General features: G+C 37.4%; 2 protein-coding genes across 2 annotated transcripts in view; one reads left to right on the forward strand and one right to left on the reverse strand.

Annotated features, from left to right (window-relative positions):
• Window positions 1-22,156, forward strand: part of LOC124619336 (UDP-N-acetylglucosamine--dolichyl-phosphate N-acetylglucosaminephosphotransferase) — a 141,523-nt gene that overhangs the window by 70,621 nt on the left and 48,746 nt on the right. The window lies entirely within an intron of this gene.
• Window positions 1,404-20,440, reverse strand: LOC124619337 (beta-1,4-mannosyl-glycoprotein 4-beta-N-acetylglucosaminyltransferase). Its single transcript, XM_047145651.1, has 5 exons — window positions 19,292-20,440; window positions 18,168-18,553; window positions 16,304-16,485; window positions 4,726-5,027; window positions 1,404-3,058 (listed from the first exon to the last, which is right to left on the reverse strand). Exons 2-5 carry the CDS (start codon window positions 18,537-18,539, stop codon window positions 2,736-2,738), a joined length of 1,179 nt encoding a protein of 392 aa, XP_047001607.1. The 5' UTR covers window positions 18,540-18,553; window positions 19,292-20,440; the 3' UTR covers window positions 1,404-2,735.

A 22,156-nucleotide genomic window follows, 5' to 3' on the forward strand; every position in this document is an offset into this window, starting at 1 on the left:
TTCTTCATATTCCCAGATGCTGCTGTGATTATTAAAATATCCCTAGACAAGTTAAGATATCACACTGGTGCTCTTGACACAGCTTTTGAAGGTGTTCCTCTTTTTGTTTAGGTGTTTCTTAAATATTTACAGTTATGGGTTTCAAAGCAAGTCTTGAAAAAGACCTTTTGAATGGAAACTGGTGGATCACTACTATTTCTTCTTGATTTGAAAGAATCAGATCAGTAATGCATAAAATGAAAAGCAATGGTTCCAGTACATTTTCTCAGAGCACTCTTGAAATTACGTTTGTCAATGACACTCTATCCAAGACAATGTGGAGTGTTCTCCTTACCAGGAAATCCTCAAATCTAGTCACGAATTTTTCTTGCTGTTTCAATTGATCAGACTTTTGGTTATAAACATTCGTGTGGTACAGAGTCAAATGCTTTCTGAAGTCATGAAATACTGTATCCTCTTGATCACTGACTCTCAGTAAGTCATTTGAGAAAAGCACAAAATGGATTTCACATGACTGATGTTTCTGGAATCCATGCTGGTTAGCATGAAGAAGGCCATTGTGTTAGATATCTCCCTCTATGTTTGACCTAAGAACATGTTCTAGGATTGTACAACAGATGGGTGTCATTGAGACTGGATGGTTGTTTCATGGATGACTTCCAATACCCTTCATGTAGACACGCTTGACCTGTACTTTATTCCAATCACTGGACAGCTTTTGTTCAAGGTATCTTTGGTATATTAATGTTAAAATTGAAGCTAATGCGGCTGGAGATTCTTTGTAGGATATGTCACAAATTCTATAAGGCCCAGGAGCCTTGTTCAGCGTTGTCAATTTTGGTTGTTTTTCAGTAACACTGATGTCACTCACCTTTGTGGTGATGCGAGAATTTAACTAGGACAGTGCTTCTGTTTCAGTGAGTCCATTATCGTGACAGTCTGTGTCTTTATTGGAAATGGAGCCTGTAGGTACCCGTGGCACAACTATTTATAATAAATAAAAATAAGTAGAAGAATGGTTATATTGTGACAGCTAAGGGTAAAATTTCATTTGACAACTATTTTAAAAGTAAAATAAGTGCCTCAGTTACAGTGTGATTCAAATTCAATTTATACTGATGTGGGATAGAAAATTTATTTGACTAATATTATTTGAACTAAACATTAAGTATGTGAAGAATCCCTTGGGCTCTGCATAATATAATTTTTTATATGACAGTTGTTATAACTTTAAGCCAGGAACAAAGGGTAATCATCACAGCAAACTAATGTGAGAAAGAAATCTTTCATGATCCTACAACAATGAATAATGGCCTTTTTTTTTTTAAACAAAGATACTGGATGGCGATATACTCCAAAATAAATGTGTTCTCATTGAAATGTAAACTCAACTCATTTGTATATGAATGCAGTATGTTTACTGATACATTTTTAATAATTACACACAAAATTTTACATATTTTCAGTGTGCTTTGCTCTTTATATCATATGAATAACAGATGTGCTAGTTACTTACAACATTGAGAAAATAACATTTTTAGATAAGTTGATAATTGATAGGAAAATCAGTCTTATACATTACATTTGTAGGCTGGTGTAATATAACCACCATATAACATGAAATTTTTCTACGGTAAAAGCTTACTATAGCACCAACAAACACATTATGCACCAGCCCTAAGATTCACATAGCTTCAGCATATAACAAACTGATATGTAGTAAGTGTGATTAATATTTTTCAGGAAGAGAGCAAATTACATATCACAGCAAATTATTATTATTAGGCACCATTAATTGAAAAGTCAGTAGCAATAACAAAGTATTATAACCTTTCTTTCTCAGTTATATTATTTTTTCAGATTTCATCCCTCCTGTCCTGAAATTAAAATAAAATACTGAGCTGCTTTAAACAATATAATCAGATTTTAATAATTTCCTCACTACCACTGAAAAAGAATAGCATCTCTAAAGCTCAATAAATACATTGTACATCAACTGCAACAGATCTTAAAGAAATAGTTAAATGTTATATACACGCAGCAGGAGAGCTGCCACTCCTCTCTCTCTCTCTCTCTCTCACACACACACACGGTCAATGATAAGGGAAGACCTGGAAACAATTTTGTAAAAGTAAATGGAGGAACATATGTAGGATGTAACATTAACATAATCAGAATGAAGAAAAAACATTACTTCAATCCAAAAAAATGGCACATGTATTCTGTGTTCAGTATCCTTATTGACCAGCATATTTAATAGGTAATGCACTGCTTAACAACTGTGTTAAAAGATTTAGAACTATAGTAATATGTAGTGTTTAACACACAATAAAGTTCTAAAAAATTAAAAATATTAGCATCTTGTGGGAACTGAACTCTGGACATTCAGAGTTTAGTCAAACTCTTAATCACAGTGTTGTAAATGAAATGTAGAACAATAGCAATTCTGCAACTACAGATGTTCTTAATATCAGTCTTGTTTTATTATTTTTAAGGGGTGTGTGTCACATTTCACTTTGCAAATACTCAGATGGCCAACCATTAAATGCAAAAGATTTTCTGTAATGTAATATTACTGAACACAGCATCCATGTAAGATAAGTTCTCACAACAGAAATTTAAAGCAGCACATCCTGATTTGATGCTGCTAATTTAGATATGAGTACTTTGCATACAAAAACCTCTTTTCTTTTTTGGTACCATAGAATTAATGTTATTAAAAATAAATAAAACAATTAGTAATCAAGACCAACACGATCATAATAGTTCTTAAACAGTAAATCATACAACTGCACCTCAGTAAGTGCAGAAGCCGGAGCAAACTCATGGTCTCCCATTCTGGTTTTTAGCAGTTCTGTTTTACCATCTAACCAAACACCTGCTCCCATAGCATCTTCTACAGTGTGTGTGTCCACATGGGGTGGTAACTGCAGATTCTCATGTCCCACATGATTTGTCAGAAGTGGTAAGGTTGATACAATTTCAGATGGCGTCCCGCAAGGCACACAAACCCAACCTCCATAATGATTGAGGTCTCCTAACTCCACAAAATTCTCACCTGGAAAAGATACGATTTGATCATTTAAATATCAAAGAACTACCTGATAACATTTTCATGTAAAATGCACAATTTTTAGTAGACAGAAAACAAAGATTTCTATATACCAGAATTATGAATAGAAACATCTGAATGCACACATTCTTTACGTGATAAAGATTTATGTGAATACTATGAATCTCTTCAGTTTCTGCATGCAACACAATAAATTAGCTTAATTATTTTAGAGGCTTGGAAAAACATTTTGTGAAAAGAGTAGGTTCAGAATAATTACAAAATAAGAATGAATGAGTGAAGAACGGAATGTATTTTCGCAATGGTTCAAATCTACTCAGCCAGGTTTTCATGATTTCCCTAAATCACTCAATGCAAATGCTGGGGTTTTCCTTTGAAAGGGCACAGCTGATTTCCTCCTCCATCCTTGAAACATTCTGACATTGTGCTCGGCCTCTAATGACTTTGATGTCAACAGGGTATTAAACCCTAATCTCCTTTCATTCCTCCTTTTATCTTTCAATGCTGAGATACATTGATAATTCACTATTCACATGGAAATATTAGGTTCACACCATCTTGCTTACGTCAGAAAACAATTGTCATAGACCACAGACAAGTGTTTTACTTTTATTTTTCATACAAAAAGAGAGGTACTTCCTTTTTTTTTTAATTACTTTCCATACTTATACAACATGTGTGATTATGGCTATGAAAATTGTATCAGTGATAAGCTGAACCATTAAATTCTGCTTGTTTAGTGCTTAAAATCCCCACGATCTTAATTCTAATGAGTGGTGCAGTTGACACACAGCATCATTACGAAGATCAACAGGGATAATATACCAATCATAATTAAAATTAGAGTTAAAATTTTCAGACCTTCTACGTCATTGCACACCAGCAGAAAATACTACAATCACACAAAAAATAAATAAAGGAATTGCTTATGATGTACTAAAAGTGGAAAAATATAAAACAATGATGGAAGAGAACTAATTGCCGCATTTAGGACATCTAGTTAGAGAGCAAACAGGAAAGAAAGTCAAATGTGAACAACTAAACAGTCCATTTCCATGGCCTGTCTCAACTTATGCAGCAGAGGAAGTTATTAAGAAAGGTTTGATGCCAGTGTCCCAGCTAACTGGATAACAAAATACATTTTCCATGTTGGGGACTGCATAATCATACCACACAACAATTTGTAGTACACTCTGTGCTATTTTCTTCATAGCTTCTATTTATGTGTAACTCACTTTCTGATTTTGCTTTTTTCCTGCATTGACTGCATAAACAGACTTCATACTTGGCCTTTTTCTTTTATATGAAAATTTCAATTTGTCAGCAATTCAGTTGGTTCTCATTCCTATGCCTCAAGGCCATCCCACCTGTGTGTGTGTGTGTGTGTGTGTGTGTGTGTGTGTGTTGTGTGTGTGCAGTTATTGATATCTCTTTTTCCTTTTCTTTTCTTTAAAAAAAAAAGATAAATATACCTGACAGTCACCTAAAAGCAAAAGCACTGTTATCTGCTTATCCCTTTTACCATGGTTTCATTCTGGTCTTCATACTGTATACACCTGCATGCAGTTGTGTCCAGATTTGGCTGCTTGTTTCACATTTACAAATTAATGTACCAAATAGTATTCCAGATTATTACTGCGTAAGGAACATACCTCTGTTTAAAGGCTGTTCTCTGCCATTTGCGAAGAGCCACGCCCCTGTAGCAGAGAGTGTGTGCCGTGGATGCATCCAAAAGAATCCATACACAGTCCATCTGGCCCGAAAGAGTACTGGAGTTGGTAACCCATCATACAATTTTAGAAAGAGTAATGCACCTGCATTTGGAATAAATCCTGTGCTTTTCCCCCAACTTGATATTAGGTCATCTGGTTGCAAATCTGCAACCAGTTGTGTCCAGTCAAATCCAGCTGTAACCTGTAGTGTTCGAGAACACCAAGAGCGACACCATCCTGACCTGCAATTTGTTGAAATAGTAAGATATACAAGTGAGGTTCACAAGTACGTTCTCACTGGACCTTTGTGTTACAAATATTTTATGTGACATCTCTCAGTGCACACATTAATGTGCAAAGGAATTTTTAGTCTATTGTACAGCTAAGTTAAATTAAACTAAGATTAAGGTATGATCATGCTGATACGTATTTACCTTGGTAACATAAAGACAGCCATTCTTTACCCTTGTATGAAGTGTGCCACGTGCCTGGTTGAGGGTTAATAAGACTGAATTATTGACTTAACATAAATCTCTGGATTTTCATTCAAGACGAAATGTGGTGTTCTTCATCTGTCGTATTTTGGGCCTGCAGCTAGCTGTAGTTGAATACTGTCTTTAATACTGTGGCTGTATACTTAACGGCCATCTTTTGAGTGAACCCCAAGACAGACAGCAAAAAATTAGTGGAGAATATTAATTACATTAAGCTGCAGTCCTGAAATGTCATGCATAAATGTTTTTGGTTTTGGTATATCTTAGGTGTTCTGATATGTAATTATGTGTATTTTGTGCTTCCCAGTAACATTCAAATACAGGTGGTCACTTTTAACAGAAAGGTAAATTCTGTATTTTATTGGCTACAAATTCCTGTAATTCTGTAGTTTACCTGTTGCCTGTCTTTCTTGGTAAAATATTTACCTTTTAACTGTAGCAATTTAAATCTGTATTTGTGTTGATTATGATCATTCCCTTTGTTTCTTAGTTTCCAATTTCTGAGTGTATATTGCAACAAAGTGCTATCCGGCTTTGTATTTTTTTCTATAAAATGACAGCATTGTTGGTAGTTGTTTTAGTCATCTGTGGATCAGTTTTACAAAGAATTTCATCTGCAGCTTTTACTTGTAGAATTTCAAAATTGTCCATATAAAAACGAGAACTAAAGAGCTATTGCAACTACTCAATTAGATATTTATAAAGTGTCAACATAATAATTGCAGGCACTGGAGGAAAAAGGTGAAGCTGAATGAAGAAGAGCACAAAGTACAGAAAAATCCTCCCACTGTAGTTAGAGAGCATGTTCCTGCCTGTGGTGTTCTGAATCAGTGATACAAAGAAACTGGAAGGGATTGTATGTTTTCCTTAAATGTATAGGAAACATATCTGGTGATTGAAATATTAAAATAAATTCAAGGAATAGTGTGACAAGTCATTGCTCTTTTGTCTGCTTCACGATTTCTTGAACCACTTTTATGGTGCACTGCTTCCTTGAGCTTTTATTTGGTCCACTTTTTCTTACTGCATTTGTCTTTCTTATCCCTTTGTCATTATTCTTCTGTTTCTTTGATATTCTTCCTGTGTGTACCCTATTCATATCACTTCTGTATTACTTAGGCCTGTGTTGTCATGTTAAAGATCTGTGACAAATCTTGTATAAAATCTAGAATTATGCACTAATTTAAATTATAAAAATGTAAAGTACTGCAGTACACTGTCAAAGACTTTATAAATTATCTTTGCCAAAATTGTTTTATAGTGTAATAAGAGCTTTACCATTCATTGCTGCTCTTTAACAAAGTGATTACCTGATCTTGAAGAGGAAGTAGTCAACTATTCTTTACCATCTGAGTTTCATTTCATCCTGTGTCAAACTCCTCACCTCTTTTCTACTTCTTTTTCTTTGCCCTAGGGGATCCTTTCATTACAAAACTCCCCATTAGATTCATTCAAATGGAAAAGAAACAAGAAAAATAATTCATATTTACTCCATCTGCCAAATTGTAAAAGACTATAACTTAAGCTACTTTTACATGAATGACTTTCTTCTCCTAATTGACTACTCATGTTAAGTGAGTCTACTGCAGTGCCCGTGGCATATTCTTACTATACCAACATTTGCTACCGTTTTCGTTTACACATTGGTGCCAAAATGGTGTATGTTGTGATTGTTGGTGGGATCATTTAGATGGCGCAATAGTGTTACAGAGATGCTCAGCAAACTCCAGTGGCAGACACAACAACAGAGGTATTGTGCATCACACAGAGGTTTACTACTGAAATATTGAAAGAGTACTTTCCGTGAATGGTTTGACAACATATTACTTTCTCCGACATACATCTCATGAAATGACCATGATGAGTGAGAAAATCTGAGAATTAGAGCTAATGTAGAGGCTTGCCAACAATCATTCTTTCCACGTGCCATTTGAGAGTGGAACTAAGTTAGTGGTACTAAAAGCACCCTTCCTCATGTACCTTCAGGTGGCTTGTGGAGTATTCATGTAGATGTAGATGCTGTCTGCTATACTATTTGGTATATAAATAGTGTAACTGAGATTATGAGGAACTATGCTTCTTACAAAAAGTCAAGACTATAGTAACAACATCTAAGAACTAGCTATGATAATAGGGATCATTAATAACCAAAGCAAAATTCATAGTGGATGTATTTGACAAATGTTGTATGGTAATTCTCCACATTTCTGAGAACTGAAAGAACAGGAAAGTGTTGTGCTCAAATATTTAAAAACATCAGCCTTTATTTCTTCGAGAAATTATTTACGTACAAAAGAATACAGCAGTGTGTAACACCTTTTTACTTTACCCTTTTCTCTAGTTTTCTTTCTCAGAGCCAAGTAACATCCAAAACTATTTTTCTGCTTCAACAGAATTGCATTTTACTCTGCTGAAACCATTTTCAACAAATAGATGAGAACCATTCTTATTTACTCACAATGTAAGCTTTTTCTTTATCCAAGTACTTAAAATGGAGATATCATTTTGGTCATATATTTGGCTTGTGTTGTGGGAGAACATCCATAGAAAAAACATTTGCACTCCACGAAAACAAAGCCAAGATAAAATAAGAGTTACATGACACAAAATTCATTACTGCAGTGAGTGTCAGCAAACAAGATTGTGTTAACTTCTGATATTAAGAGACTAAGATGCTGTCCCCTGTTCCTACACATGAGCAATCTTCAGAATACTCAGGCTTTTAGACCTCAACACTCAACACAGTCAGCTAACTGCTGGCATCACTGACCCATTTGCAATGTGACTGGCAGCTAATTTACATGTTGGCGTGTGACACACACTTACCACAAGTAGTCAATTTTGGCCAGAAAGTCACACATGTAAAACAGGATTTACTGTAGGGAGGTACAATAGGAAGCCACATCTTCCAACACTGCCCCATATGATGCGGTGACTCCTGGGTGTCCCTCATCTTGACCTCGGGCAAGTGTAACTAACATACGCATCCTGCCAGGTGATCAACTGCACAAATTCTGTGCATGTGTGAGGCACTTGACCATCCATGCACACATGCGCTCAGCTGATTCATCAGGATTAAGTGGGCTACAGCCTTGATGCCTGAGCATCCACTGTTTGCCCACTGCTACCCAATGAGTTGGAACAGCCTGTCCCACATCATGTAAGATTAAATTTGGGCCCACAGCTTGCGTCATGCTGTTCAGATATGATTTTGTCGAATAATACTGTTCATGTACAGTCAATTTTATTATCTTAAATTATATCATTATGTGTTTTATCTTGTGCATCCTATTTGTCACAGTGAAAATGTTGGCTCATAAAAATCTATGAGTGTCTATTGTTAACATTGTGAAACCTGTTTATGATTTCTCTCAAGGGGTTACACTGATTAAAATGCAGAACTCGCATTTATGAAGAACAGCATTCAAATTTATGTTCAGCCATTCAGAGTTAGCTGTTTTGTGGTTTCCCTAATCTTCTTTCCTTCACTGGCATTGTCCATAACGGGCTTTAGTGCCGTCCAGTGAGATGATCTTCAGTTGAATGTTAAATGCTAAGCTTGTCTTTTTCCTTTTGAAGTTGATAATGCTGATTCCTGCTGTGCACTGCCTGTATTACTGAACTTTTTGCATAAAATTGACTGGTCATATGTGTAATAATACCCTCAGATACTGAACATGCCTAAAAGTTTCCCAACATGTTAATGGCAACAATATCAACCCAAAATAAGGGTACCTGTGAGAAAATTAACCTTTCAAGAATGATATGTGCTTAAGAAGACTCAGAGTGAATGTTTTGTATACTACTTCTGTAACACACTTTTTCCTTTTTTAATCAGAATTACCTACAATGTCTGAAAACGGTTATTAAGAATATCTGCTACACAAATCTATAGTAGAAATCACCCTTCTTAAGTTGACATCTTCTTTGTCTCTCTCACAAAATTCCATGTTTTGTTTTACATTTGTATCAATATCAAACAAAGTATCCACACCAAAATTTTTCTGAACTCTCCTGACAGTATTGCATAGGAGTGAGGTAGACTTCATGATTCCTAGCTACCTTGTACAATTTTAATTTTATTCAAGAAGATGCACCAATGTCTTCTACAGACGTGAAATTTTCTCCAGTGATTCTGCCACATTTTGTTTTCTTTAAACAACAGTTTTCAACAATTTGGAAATATGTTCAATGAATATAAACATTGGTTTATTATAAGACTCTTCACAACTGGCTTCATTGTTTCATAACATTTTTACAACATGAAAGTGATTTTTTTCTGCATGAAAATGCAAATGCCATGACAGTTTCTTTTTTTATTCTAAATGAGAAATACAATATTTTGTATGTACTACTAATTTAATTGTATTGAGTTGACCAATTTTCAGCTTATAAGGCTATTTGATGATGACACTGTAGATGAAAAATGGTTAACTCAATAAAATTAGAACATACACAATATTCTGATCTTCATTTACAATTCTGTTGTTCTGTCAGGAATGATGGGAGAATCAGTTAACCTCTTGTTCCTTCAGCAACTCTGTTTTGATCACAAAGCTGGCAATTTTCTGTTAGCACTATGTTCAGCCACCTGTGGGCACCAAAAGACTTCAAAGATCCCAGCAGAAGGATTAAAATGTAAAACTGTTGAAGGTTAAAAGAAGAAAATGAAGAAGCTTTATCACGCCCAAGATTTTATTTTTACTGACTGCAGCCACACATTCATTCTCTGTATTACAAAGATCTCGTCAGGAAGGAGAACTTTCAGAGGTATTCGGTGAGTCAAGACATACATGAAAGAAGACAAGCAAATCACAGAAACAGCCTGGATACTGTATTAGCAATAAACTATCTTTCTAGTGATTAATGCTATTCACACTTATGTCAGCTAAACATAATCAAATACGAAAAAGGAAAAGTGTTACTCTGAAAAAATAATTCTGCCTTCACAGTTATAATAGATAGCTGGTATTTATCTGCTACTGGTAGCTTAATATTTACTTGATTATATTGGTATTTTTCAAAGAAAATAGTTACCTACACCTGCACATATGTTCTGTCTTTGTTATGATGTCTAAATATGTGCAACTGGAAATAGCTGTTAGGTTAAAAAAATACCAATGTAATTAAGAAAATATAAGTAGACATAGAATCCACAAAAGATACAGACTTATACCATGAACAATGAATAACTGCAATAATACATTATCTTCCTATTATGCGTATTGTGGCAGAAGCTTTTAACTCTCACTCTAAGATGTTATAATGGTGCCAATAAAGCCAACAGCATAAATGCAATAACAATTAGTGAAGCTTATTGTGCACTACTGCACTCAAATTGACGCATACATGTAGCCATCTCAGATCTTTTGCAGGTGATGCTGTCATTTAGCATCTAATAATCAGAAAATCCAAACCAACTGCAAAATGATTTAGACAAAATGTCTGTATGGTACAAATGGTGGCAACTGGCCCTAAATAATGAAAAGTGTCAGGTCATACACATGAGTACAAGGAATCCATTAAATTTCATTTACACAATAAATCACATAAACCTAAATGCTGGATATAACAATTATGAACAACTTAAATTGCAACAATCACATAGATACTTTTGTGGGAAAGGCAAACCAAAAACTGTGTTTTCTTGACATAACATTTAGAAGTCACAACAAATCCACTAGGTGCCCTACACTACTCTTGCCCATCCTCTGCTAGAGTACTGCTGTGCAGTATGGGATACTTACCAGGATTGACAGAGGACATCGGAAAAGTTCATAGAATGGCAGCTCATTTTGTATAATCGCAAAACATGGGAGAGAGTATCACAGATATGATACGCAAGGTGGTGTGTCAGTCACTAAAACAAAGGTGTCCTTCACTGCAGTGAGATCTCTTCACAAAATTTCAATCTCCAACTTTTCCTCCGTGAATGTGAAAATATTTTGTTGAGACCCACTTACACAGGGAGAAAAGATAATCGTGATAAAATTACAGAAATCGGAGCGTGCACAGAAAAATTTAAGTGTTCATTTTTCCTGCCCACTGTTTGAGAGTGAAACAATAAAGAAATAGTCTGATTTGATGAACAATCTGCCAGGCACTTAATTGTGAATTTCAGAGTAGTCATACAGATGCAGATCTTGAGGGGAAGTAGTAGTGTTGAGGTATGTTTTTCCACTAAAGTAAATAACAAATGAAATAAGTCTGTCATGTGTAGTCCCATCTTTTCAATTTTGGAAGCTTGTGTGTTAACCGTTTCACTATCGTTGGAACGTACGTGGCCCACAGTAGGCTATCAGAGAACTAGTGGGAATTTGCTGACTGTTATTGCTATGTACTATGTGCCAAACTGGTTTGTGCAAAACCTGTTTCAAACCATATCTTAGGTAAGAGGATCGATATGGCTGCTACATGAGATTCTTGAATATGCTTGTAATGATAGAGAGCTTGTTATCTGGATCTCTGAAAACCTATATCATAAAGGAAAATACAGGATAATCTTTAATCATCACAAATACACTATGTGATCAGAAGCATCCGGACACCTGGCTGAAAATGACTTAAAAGTTCGTGGTGCCCTCCATCGGTAATATTGGAATTCAGTGTGGTGTTGGCCCACCTTTAGCCTTGGTGACAGGTTCCACTCTTGCAGGCATACACTCACTGCTGGAATCTTTCTTGGAGAATGGCAGCCCATTCTTCGTGGAGTGCTGCACTGTGAGAGGTGCTGATGTCAATCAGTGAGGCCTGGCACATAGTCGGCATTCCAAAACATCGCAAACGTATTCTATAAGATTCAAGTCGGGACTCTGTGCAGGGCCAGTCCATTACAGGGATGTTATTGTCGTGTAACCACTCCGCCACAAGCCGTGCATTATGAAAACAGCTCCTCGCAACTTCCTGGCAGATTAAAACTGTGTGCTGGACCGAGACTCAAACTCTGGACCTTTGCCTTTCCCGGGCAAGTGCTCTACCATCTGAGCCCCCAAGCAAGACTCACACCCCATCCTCACAGCTTTACTTCTGCCAGTTTGCAGGAGAGCTTCTGTAAAGTTTGGAAGGTAGGAGACAAGATACTGGCAGAAGTAAAGCTGTGAGGACGGGCCGTGAGCCGTGCTTGGGTAGCTCAGATGGTAGAGCACTTGCTCGCGAAAGGCATAGGTCCCGAGTTCGAGTCTCGGTCCGGCACACAGTTTTAATCTGCCAGGAAGTTTCATACCAGTCAAACTCCGCTGCAGAGTTAAAATCTCATTTTGGATGAACAGGTCCTCGATTGTGTTGAAAGATGCAATTGCCATTCCAGAATTGCTCTTCGACAGTGGGAAGCAAGAAGGTGCTTAAAACATCAATGTATGCCTGTGCTGTGATAGTTGCATGCAAAACAACAACAGGTGCAAGGCCCCTCTACGAAAAGCACGACCACACCATAACACCACCACTCTGAATTTTACTGTTGGTACTACAAACACTGGCAGATGATGTTCACTGAGCATTCACCATACCCACACCCTGCCATCAAGCGAGGTGTCATTTGGCATTTACCGGCGTGATGTGTGGCTTATAAGCAGAAGCTCGACTGTGTACTCCAAATTTTCTCACCTCCCATCTAACTGTCATATTACTTGTAGTGGATGCTGATGCAGTTTGGAATTACTGTGTGATGGTCTGAATAGTTGTCTGCCTATTACACAATACGACCTTCTTCAACTGTCGGCAGTCTCTGACAGTCAGTAGATGAGGTTGGCATGTACACTTTTGTGCTGTATGTGTCCCTTTACGTTTCCAATTCACTTTTACATCAGAAACAGTTGACTTAGGGATGTTTAGGAGTGTGGAAATCTCGTGTACAGACTTATGACACATGTGGCACCCAATCACCTGACCACGTTCAAAGTCCGTGAATTCCGTGGAGTTCCCCATTCTGCTCTCTCATCACATAGTGTAGATATAAGTGCTACTACAAACATGCCATGTACAAAGTTACCAATAGCACAAAACCGGAGAGGTCATCAAAAAGACACTCCAGAATGAAATATAGTAATATAGGTTGTAACTGTATAATGAGCAAACAGTAAAGGAAACAAAAGAAAAATTCGGAGTAGGAATTAAAATCTGTGGAGAAGAAATAAAAACTTTGAGGTTCGCTGATGACATTGTAATGCTGTCAGAGACAGCAAAGGATCTGGAAGAGCAGCTGAATGGAATGGACAGTGTCTTGAAAGGAGGATATAAGATGAACATCAACAAAAGCAAAATGAGGATAATGGAATGTAGTTGAATTAAATCGGGTGATGCTGAGGGTATTAGATTAGGAAATAAGACGCTTAAATTATGAAGTGAGTTTTGCTATTTGGGGAGCAAATTAACTGATGATGATCAAACGTAGAGAGGATATAAAATGTAGACTGGCAAAGGCAAGGAAAGCGTTTCTGAAGAAGAGAAATTTGTTAACATCGAGTATAGATTTAAGTGTCAGGAAGTCATTTCTGAAAATATCTGTATGGAGTAAGGCCATGTATGGAAGTGAAACATGGACGATAAATAGTTTGGACAAGAAGAGAATAGAAGCTTTTGAAATGTGGTGCTACAGAAGAATGCTGAAGATTAGATGGGTAAATCACATAACTAATAAGTAGGTATTGAATAGAATAGAATTTGTGGCACAACTTGACTAGAAGAAGGGATCGCTTGGTCGGACATATTCTGGGGCATCAAGGGATCACCAATTTAGTATTGGAGGGCAGCGTGGAGGGTAAAATTCATAGAGGGAGACCAAGAAACGAATACACTAAGGGATTCAGGAGGATGTACGTTGCAGTAGGTACTGGGAGATGAAGAAGCTTGCACAGGACATAGCAGCATCAAACCAGTCTCTGGACTGAAGACCACAACAACAACAGGTTGTAACTTCGGAGATGTAATGCAAACAGCTATTAATGAATATGACCACTTGAAAATGGCAAGAAATGCTGAAACAAATTCTTCATGATGTAAATATAACAAGTTAATAAAGTGTCAACAGCAACAAAAAACTGGAAGGATATGTATAAGCAGTAGATTTGAATAGGTTTCTTAAATCACATTCACTGTACAACACTCAACAGGCTTGAAAGCCAGTATATTCCTCATGCAATTTATTAAAAAATTCAAGTAGCAGATTGAAGTCCATTCCTAACTATGCTAACTTCTATTTTTAAAACTGTTTCGTTTCCTCCATCAGTGTAATTATTTTTCGGGGTGGGGGTGGGGGGAAGAAGTTTGATTATACTAAAGCAATATGCAATATGCAATCTGCCAGATGCTTATAACTGACTCTACTAAGCCTCTACATAATTTTTGATAATTGCTGTCACTTTAATTATATATATTATTTACCCTACTACTTTGTCTTTTAATGTGTAGGAGTTTGTAATGCAGCAGAATCTTAAAATTGTATCTGTATCCTGTAGTTATTAATCTATATTAATTTTGCCTCCATGTTCACATGCGCACACATATTTTCTAATGTACAGCCTTCTGTGTGACAACTTGACCTTCTCCAGTAAGTATGGTGTTAGTTTAAGTTCTTCCACGTGTCACCACTTCCCTAAATTGCTTCAGGCATATGCCGGGATGGTTCCTTCGAAAGGGCATGGCCGACTTCCTTCGCATCCTACCCTAACCCGATTGGGACCAACGATCTCATTGTTTGATTCCCTCCCACGAATCAACCAACTAACCAACAAATATTCTTCTAGTACCACAGATAATATCTTTGGTGATCCATGAATAAATTGCTTGTAGTTTTCAAACTGTCACTGCCATTGCCATCGTAAGTCAAACTACTGACTTAAGGTGTCCTCCATGTAATGGTAGGCACTCAGTTCCAGAAAATTTCAAGAAGTGGGTCACAACTGAGCATTGCTGGGTAGGGTCAGTCAGTCAGTGGGAAATATGGAAGCGTCCGATCCCACCCGTCTGCTTTGACCCATGACGTCACAAATATGGCGGAAACAAAAACAAACACACACACTTTCCACAAGAAGCCTAATGACACTAACGGGACAAGCGCGGGAAATGGGGTGTTTTGGGTGGCGGGCAAACTAAATATAAACAAATTTAGACGCCTTGCGTAGCTACAACGTTTAAGTGAAGACAGCCATGCATGAATACCCACCCACCTCCCCAGGGGTCGTAACCCCTGCAACCCATAGAAGATAAAGATGCTTCAGTAGCTGATTAGTGTTTTTTGTCTTTTAAAAAAAAAAAATCTCACGGGATAGAACGAACAGATCAGAAAGATAAATATAATAAACTAAAACAGAAATTCGAGGAAACAGATAATTAAAATAAGTGTTTTTAAATTAAAACAAAAAAAATCTTAAGAGATAGAACGAACAGATCAGAAAAGTAAATAAAATAAGATAAAACAGAACTGGAGACAGCCACACTCAAACCAAACTCCGCGCCGTCATGACGTCACACACGACAACACCCTTACGTCACGGGTCAAAGCCGACGCGTGGGATCAGACGCTTCTGTCGACCCAGTCAGTGTGTGTGAAGGTGTACTTTGCGATCCATGCATCCATGCACATCCTTGTGTGCTTACTTCATCTTTTACTGCTTACACCTTTCCTGTGTTAGTGATTGTGACCCAGTCCTCCCTCCATAATCTCTCCTTTACCTTAGCCCCAATTTATAAAAGAGCTCTAAGTCTGTTAAAAAAAATAGGGAGGGGTAGGGAAACGGATACTAGCCTCTTCATGACAAAACTAATCAACACTTCTACAGCCAAATTAGATAACACATTTTAAGTTTTTGTGGCCCTATGGACGCTCTATCATTGTATCAAAATGAATGTTTTGTAAAAGAACTAAGCTAAAACAGTAAGAAATCACAAAAAATTAGAAAAGTATTAGTGAAATCACAAAAAATTAGGAAAGTATTAGTGAATTAATAGAGATGAGTCAGAAAATTGTTCCATTTAGATTCCAGAAAACAAATGTAAGAAGGAATGGTATGTATTTGTGCGATCATTACCTTAATTTATGTTCTCCACGTAATATTATCAGTTCAGCAACTGATGAAACTTCCTGCGCTGCCATTTCAATTAGTTCCATACTGGGTCCGGCCTCTATAACACAGATGAGGCGTCGGGGCTGCATTCGACGAGTAGGTGGTGGCAGAGGCGGACGATGCCTCGCCAGTGCTCGCCATACAACCTTATGAGCAAATTAAGAAATTTAGATTGTGTGTGTGTGTGTGTGTGTGTGTGTGTGTGTGTGTGTGTGTGTGTGTGTGTGTGTAAAATTTGAATTCCAGGCAATCAGAAGGAAAGAAATTCCAGATGTATTTCCTAGCATAGCTCCAAATACTTCAAATACCTTTCAGAGCACAAAACCCTTCAGCACATGTGGAAAATGCTTCCTTAACTCTTCTTCTAGTCATATAGTTCAGTAAAAATCTGCTGTACATGAAATACTGGAATAGCTAAGACTGTTTGCTATAATACAATAAAAAATACCAGAAATGAGCCAAGAGGTAAAGGGCATAAACCATTGCACATCCCAAGGAAATGTTAATTTTCTCTTCTTGGATAGTTCCAGAGAGACTAAATTAACCTGAACCCCTATAATTATACAACTGCAGCTTTCAAACTCTGCACACTATATCTATAAGTGATAGGAACTCTGTAGCTGCTAATTGATTTGTTACAAATTGCAATAACACCTTAACACAGAACATGCAGTTTTTACTTTCTCTTCAGACCAATCATGGAAAAGAGACAATGCACATTAGGTTATTTATATTTCTTCAATATACCTTCCAAGTGAATGATAAGTGTTGAGTTATTTATGCCTATTAGACTACTTCACATAGCTAGTAACATAAAAACAGTGCACATCACAACAAAAAGTACAGTGAAGTTTTATCTAGCATTATATAGATAACACAGCTGCACCTTTTACATAAGGTTGTACGAAAGACAAACTACACTACCTAAATACCAAATTACAGATGTCAGCACCATAAAATATAGGTATAATCCATCTGGTCATAATATTACAATTTGTGTGTAGTTTCCTACATCTGTCTTTTAATTCTCTCTTATATTGGTTGGTGTGCATTCTCATTTTACTGAAACTATTAACATACTCTTTTTTTCTGTTATCTTAGTGTATAATTTCCTAACCAGGAAAAATTATTAAAAAAACTTGAGGAAATTGTAATTTTTCTATACAGCTGATTGTTTTAATATGATATATATACAGGGTGGTCAGAAACAGTGTAAGGTTTATTCAGGGTAGGTTGAGCAGAGAAGTAATTGTTAAGAAAAACATTTGATATATCATACCATTTCAGAGTTAATTACCATTGAAGTTGGTAAAGCTGGTTGTTGTTGTGCACAAATTCAAGTATCCTGACACATACAGTTAGTGTCAGTTGTTCTCATAGCATGGACTGCTCAGCCTTTGACTTGGGTTCAATCCTTACTGCAGTCCCATGTTCAATTTTTGTATCGCTCCCTTGTTCAGTTTTAAGAAACAAATTTTGAAATGTGTTTGGCAACACGAATCTGTGTGTGCAATGGTCCGATTGGCCAATTTCAATGCTAATTAACTTGGAAATGGCACATTATACTGAATTTTTTTCTTAACAATTATTTCTCAGCACAACCTACCGTGCAACACCCATACACCCTCTTCAGAATTATTTCTGATCACCCTGTGTATTCGGATAGACTGGGTACTTAATACTGCATTTATTATAAGAACTGAAGGAAAAGCTAGACAAGGTGGTGTGGCTGTGCCAATACTGACATCAAATGATGAACTGACAGAGCAAAACAGGTATAAAAGAGCTGCATAGTCCAGTTTCCATGAATGACAGAATGATTGATTACCTCCGGTTGGCCGCAGTCACGTCCATGCCACCCTTTGCGGCAGACACAACCATTTGTTGGAGATGTAATTGTGCGCACTGGTTCTGTTCCGGTGGAGAAGCACAGAGAGTTATTCTGCAGCACAAAATTTGCTGTCTGTGGTTTCCCAAGTGTGATTTGTACCTTCTTCTGGGATGTGGAAAATAAGCCAATATCTTTGCTGACTTGTGCTGCTGGTAGAAACTGTATTGTGGACTGTGTGGTACCTGGACCGGAAGCGACAGACACAGGACCTGGTGGTGCTGTTACCAGCAACAGAAATCCTGCAGCTAGCACCTGCAGTGCCAATAGCATGCACAACACAGTCCAACTTGTATTCATGTGGAACAGCATCACGAAACATCTATCTGCAACAAATAACAATATTAATCTATCTAATGTGGACAAGTCGCTATGTATTTCTGAAAGGAATTATCTAAAGTTAATTATTCCATGTTACATTTCAACAATGTTGTGTTTGTGTTGTGACAGTTTGGAACAGAAAAATAATGGTGTCATTATTCTAAAATTGTTGAGGCTTTCATAGTAGCTTATTTGCAAGCTGGCCGCTGGTGTTCTTCTCAGGCTCCTTAGTAGATGGTAGTCTAATTTAACAACTGTTGAATTTAAATACTGATAACTCCAAGAAGTAGCTTTATTACTTTGTTTGCTGTGTCAGTAATATGTGAGCTAAGAATGCACAGATAAATCCCCCACAGGTAACTGAGTCAGTTGGTGGTATATTTTGCATCAAAATGGAATCAATGAACAACGAGGAGGGGGGGGGGGGGGGGACAAAATATATCACCTGTCAATCACAAAGGAAAAACTCCATGAATGAAACTGTTCTATATGTCCTCATTTCTCTGTTTCCCCATTAAGATTTGGACACACACACACACACACACACACACACACACACCCACACACACACACACACACACAAACAAGTGGAGGTTGGATATCTAGTTGGGGAGACAAAAGCATATAATTTCTGGGTGACAGCGTGACAAATAAATTGTACAACAAACCATGTGTTATGCTAATTATCAGTTCTGTATAGCGAATTGATTTTCAGTGGAAACGTTCATTTGTTTTCTACTTACCAAGAACGAGAGGAGTTTGTAGAACCGTGCTCAGTCATATCAGGCCATTTCGGAACTGACTCTGCATCACTTTACTAACTGCATAAACGCCTTAAAATTGTTTTTATTGCCTTGTACGAATATTCATACTGCCAGCAACAAGCAGTTATTATAGCTCGAGTGTTAATAACCTACTTCGTCTGTGATCAGTCTTCCTTGTTCGTGAACGATGAGCAGAAATCCAATTTATTTTTGGAAAACTAAACTAGGTATAATTTATTGAAATAGGTCTATACATTATCTTTCGTATTATACATTTTTGCTTCTAGATAACTCGTTCATCATACAGATCCGCAAAGCTTATCTTTAAATGTTATACGCGTTGGCATCGCAAAACTGCTTTGCGCCGTAGTGTTCTGCAGCCACCCACATGTATTGTGTGCAGCGGAATAATTTTTGGTTGAGACAGCAAATGGACGATAAAAAATCATGTTTACAGATATCTTTTCAGAGGTCCCTGAATCTGTCAACTAATATTACGAAAGTGGTATGCAATCATTAGACGTCGTAACGCGTATCTAAAGGAGCACAATGTTTACGACACGAAACCATTAAAAATTTGTTTCAATCCCTACTTATCAAATTTCTTACAGTAACCGTATAAAATTTTATAAATACAAGTATAAGTTTCGTTGCACATTTAGAAGCGAATCTCGTTTTCAGTTTAAGAACGATGTAGCATTGTAGCACCAGAACACATCACAGCACTGATAGAAGCGTCTTTGTAATCCTCCCACTTCGGAAACTAGTGAATGAACATATCCACTGTTGCATGCAAAGTACACTCGTTACATTTTTACACCTAAAATGCGTAACGAGCGCATTTATCAGGATATCTTGTTCACAAGCCAGCGTATGAGTCATCCTATAAAAGTCAAGGGAATGAATGACATTTGTCGTCTGCTTTCGCCATATTTGCTACACACGTGCAAATTATGTCAGGCATTAGTAGTGTAGGTCACTACATTAACTTCAAAACATGAACGTAGGAACGTTTTATTGGTGCATATTAAATTGCTGCTCATTTTTACATTTACGGTTTACAGTGTACTTCTGACACGCATTGTAGATGCTTTTTTAACCCCCTACTCGCGTCATTCATTAAACAGTATCTCTGCTAAGATACTGTTCGCTGTTTGCGTCGTCTGCAAAAAGCATAGAGTAAAATAATTCTACTCTACATCGAAAACCAGCGATCTCTTGCCAAGACGAAGACCATATTCATGAGCTGTAACAGAGATACATTTTTCAACTATTACAAAAATGGTTCAAATGGCTCTGAGCACTATGGGACTTAACTTCTGAGGTCATCAGTCCCCTAGAACTTAGAACTATTTAAACCTAACTAACCTAAGGACATCACACACATCCATGCCCGAGGCAGGTTTGGAACCTGCGACCTTAGTGGTCGAGCGCAACTATTACAAACATGATTTATTATATAGATATAAGATACTGACATTTTACACCTCTAAAAATTAGACAAGTTCAACCTCCGTGAGTGAACTGTCAAAGTGAAGCAGAGATGTGACCCATAGTTGACATGTAATTACATCTAGAAACGAAGTACATTATTTGTGACAATGCCCTGTTACATTGTAGTGTAAAACTACCTATCGTCGTGAGGAAATGAAACCATATTACAAACTGAAAACAAAGAGCAGTGAAATGAAAATAGAGAGGTACATATTGTGTACGGAACATAATTTTTAAGAATTATTTATAATTAGTTAGCTCATTGCACTAGCTCTACTGCACAGAAACGCGATCGTACGCACAGTAGCAATTAATTTCTCTCGAAAACTCGGTTCAATAAAATGACAAAGGAATCAGTAACAGAGAACTTTCAAACTAAAACAAGCAAAGGACAACAGTTTCGACCGTTTGGCCAAAGAATAATAAAAATGTTTCTCTAGCCCCAGTCCGTAGCAGGTGCTTCCCACAAAGCCCCCCTTCCCCCCTGTGGTAGAGCGGAGCTCCTGGTATGCGTGGGTATTTACGACGAATCTGTCAACCTGCCTTTGCCTTTCCCCTGGACACGTCGGTTGTGCCGACGGGGTCGTTGCTGTATGTTGCACAGTACTCACTTCAGGCTCTGCCGCTGTATATCATGTAGCTGTCCACTGGTTTTGATGTTGTTCAGGTGGTTCGGGATCGAGCATATAAGCTTGCTTCTTATCGTTGTATTTTATTGGTACTGCACGTTTGTTGCTGTTCAGTAACCTGAAAGGCCCCATATAATGTGGCATGCATACCATCCCTGTTCGTAACACAGCACCCGAGCACCTTGCAATGTCCTTGTGTATAAACACCATATGAGGCATAGCTACATGTGTCTTTATCTGCCGCAACATATATGTTGCCTCTGGTGACTTATTGGTAAGTTGTGCTACAAAAAATACCGCCAGTAGGCACACCCTTTCCCTATAAACCATTTCTACTGTTGAGGGCCCTGTGTCAGGATTAAAGGATGTCCACAGCACAAGGTGATTTTCCATGATCTGTCACACCACATAATTACACCCTTTAACGTCGTGTGCCATATGGATGATGGATGGCCAGATGGATGATAGCTGGTCATGTTGTGATGTTGGAATCCACATAATTCACGTAGTATTAGAAACAGTGTTGATTCAAACTATCGCCTTGGTAGGTGCTGATGTGAGATGGACATGTGAATTGTGACACCCATGTGTTAAGAAGGCCATTACTATAGTTTCTGCTGACGTCTCTCCAACAGGCATTGCGTATAACTGACAAATGCTGTGAACAAATAACAGTATTCCTCTGACAGTGGCAGCAGACTTATGTAGTCTTTGTGCACAT

The sequence above is a fragment of the Schistocerca americana genome, chromosome 6, assembly GCF_021461395.2.
Source record: "Schistocerca americana isolate TAMUIC-IGC-003095 chromosome 6, iqSchAmer2.1, whole genome shotgun sequence".
Classification (NCBI taxonomy): domain Eukaryota; kingdom Metazoa; phylum Arthropoda; class Insecta; order Orthoptera; family Acrididae; genus Schistocerca; species Schistocerca americana.

Excerpts from the sequence above, each read along its gene's own strand:
- LOC124619337 (XM_047145651.1), bottom strand. The coding sequence starts at position 18,539 with ATGCTGTTCCACATGAATACAAGTTGGACTGTGTTGTGCATGCTATTG. Across the intron at positions 5,028-16,303 it reads CGTGGAGAACATAAATTAAG|GTCAGGATGGTGTCGCTCTT; the intron begins GTAATGATCGCA and ends AACAAATTGCAG. Across the intron at positions 3,059-4,725 it reads AGAACAGCCTTTAAACAGAG|GTGAGAATTTTGTGGAGTTA; the intron begins GTATGTTCCTTA and ends TATCTTTTCCAG.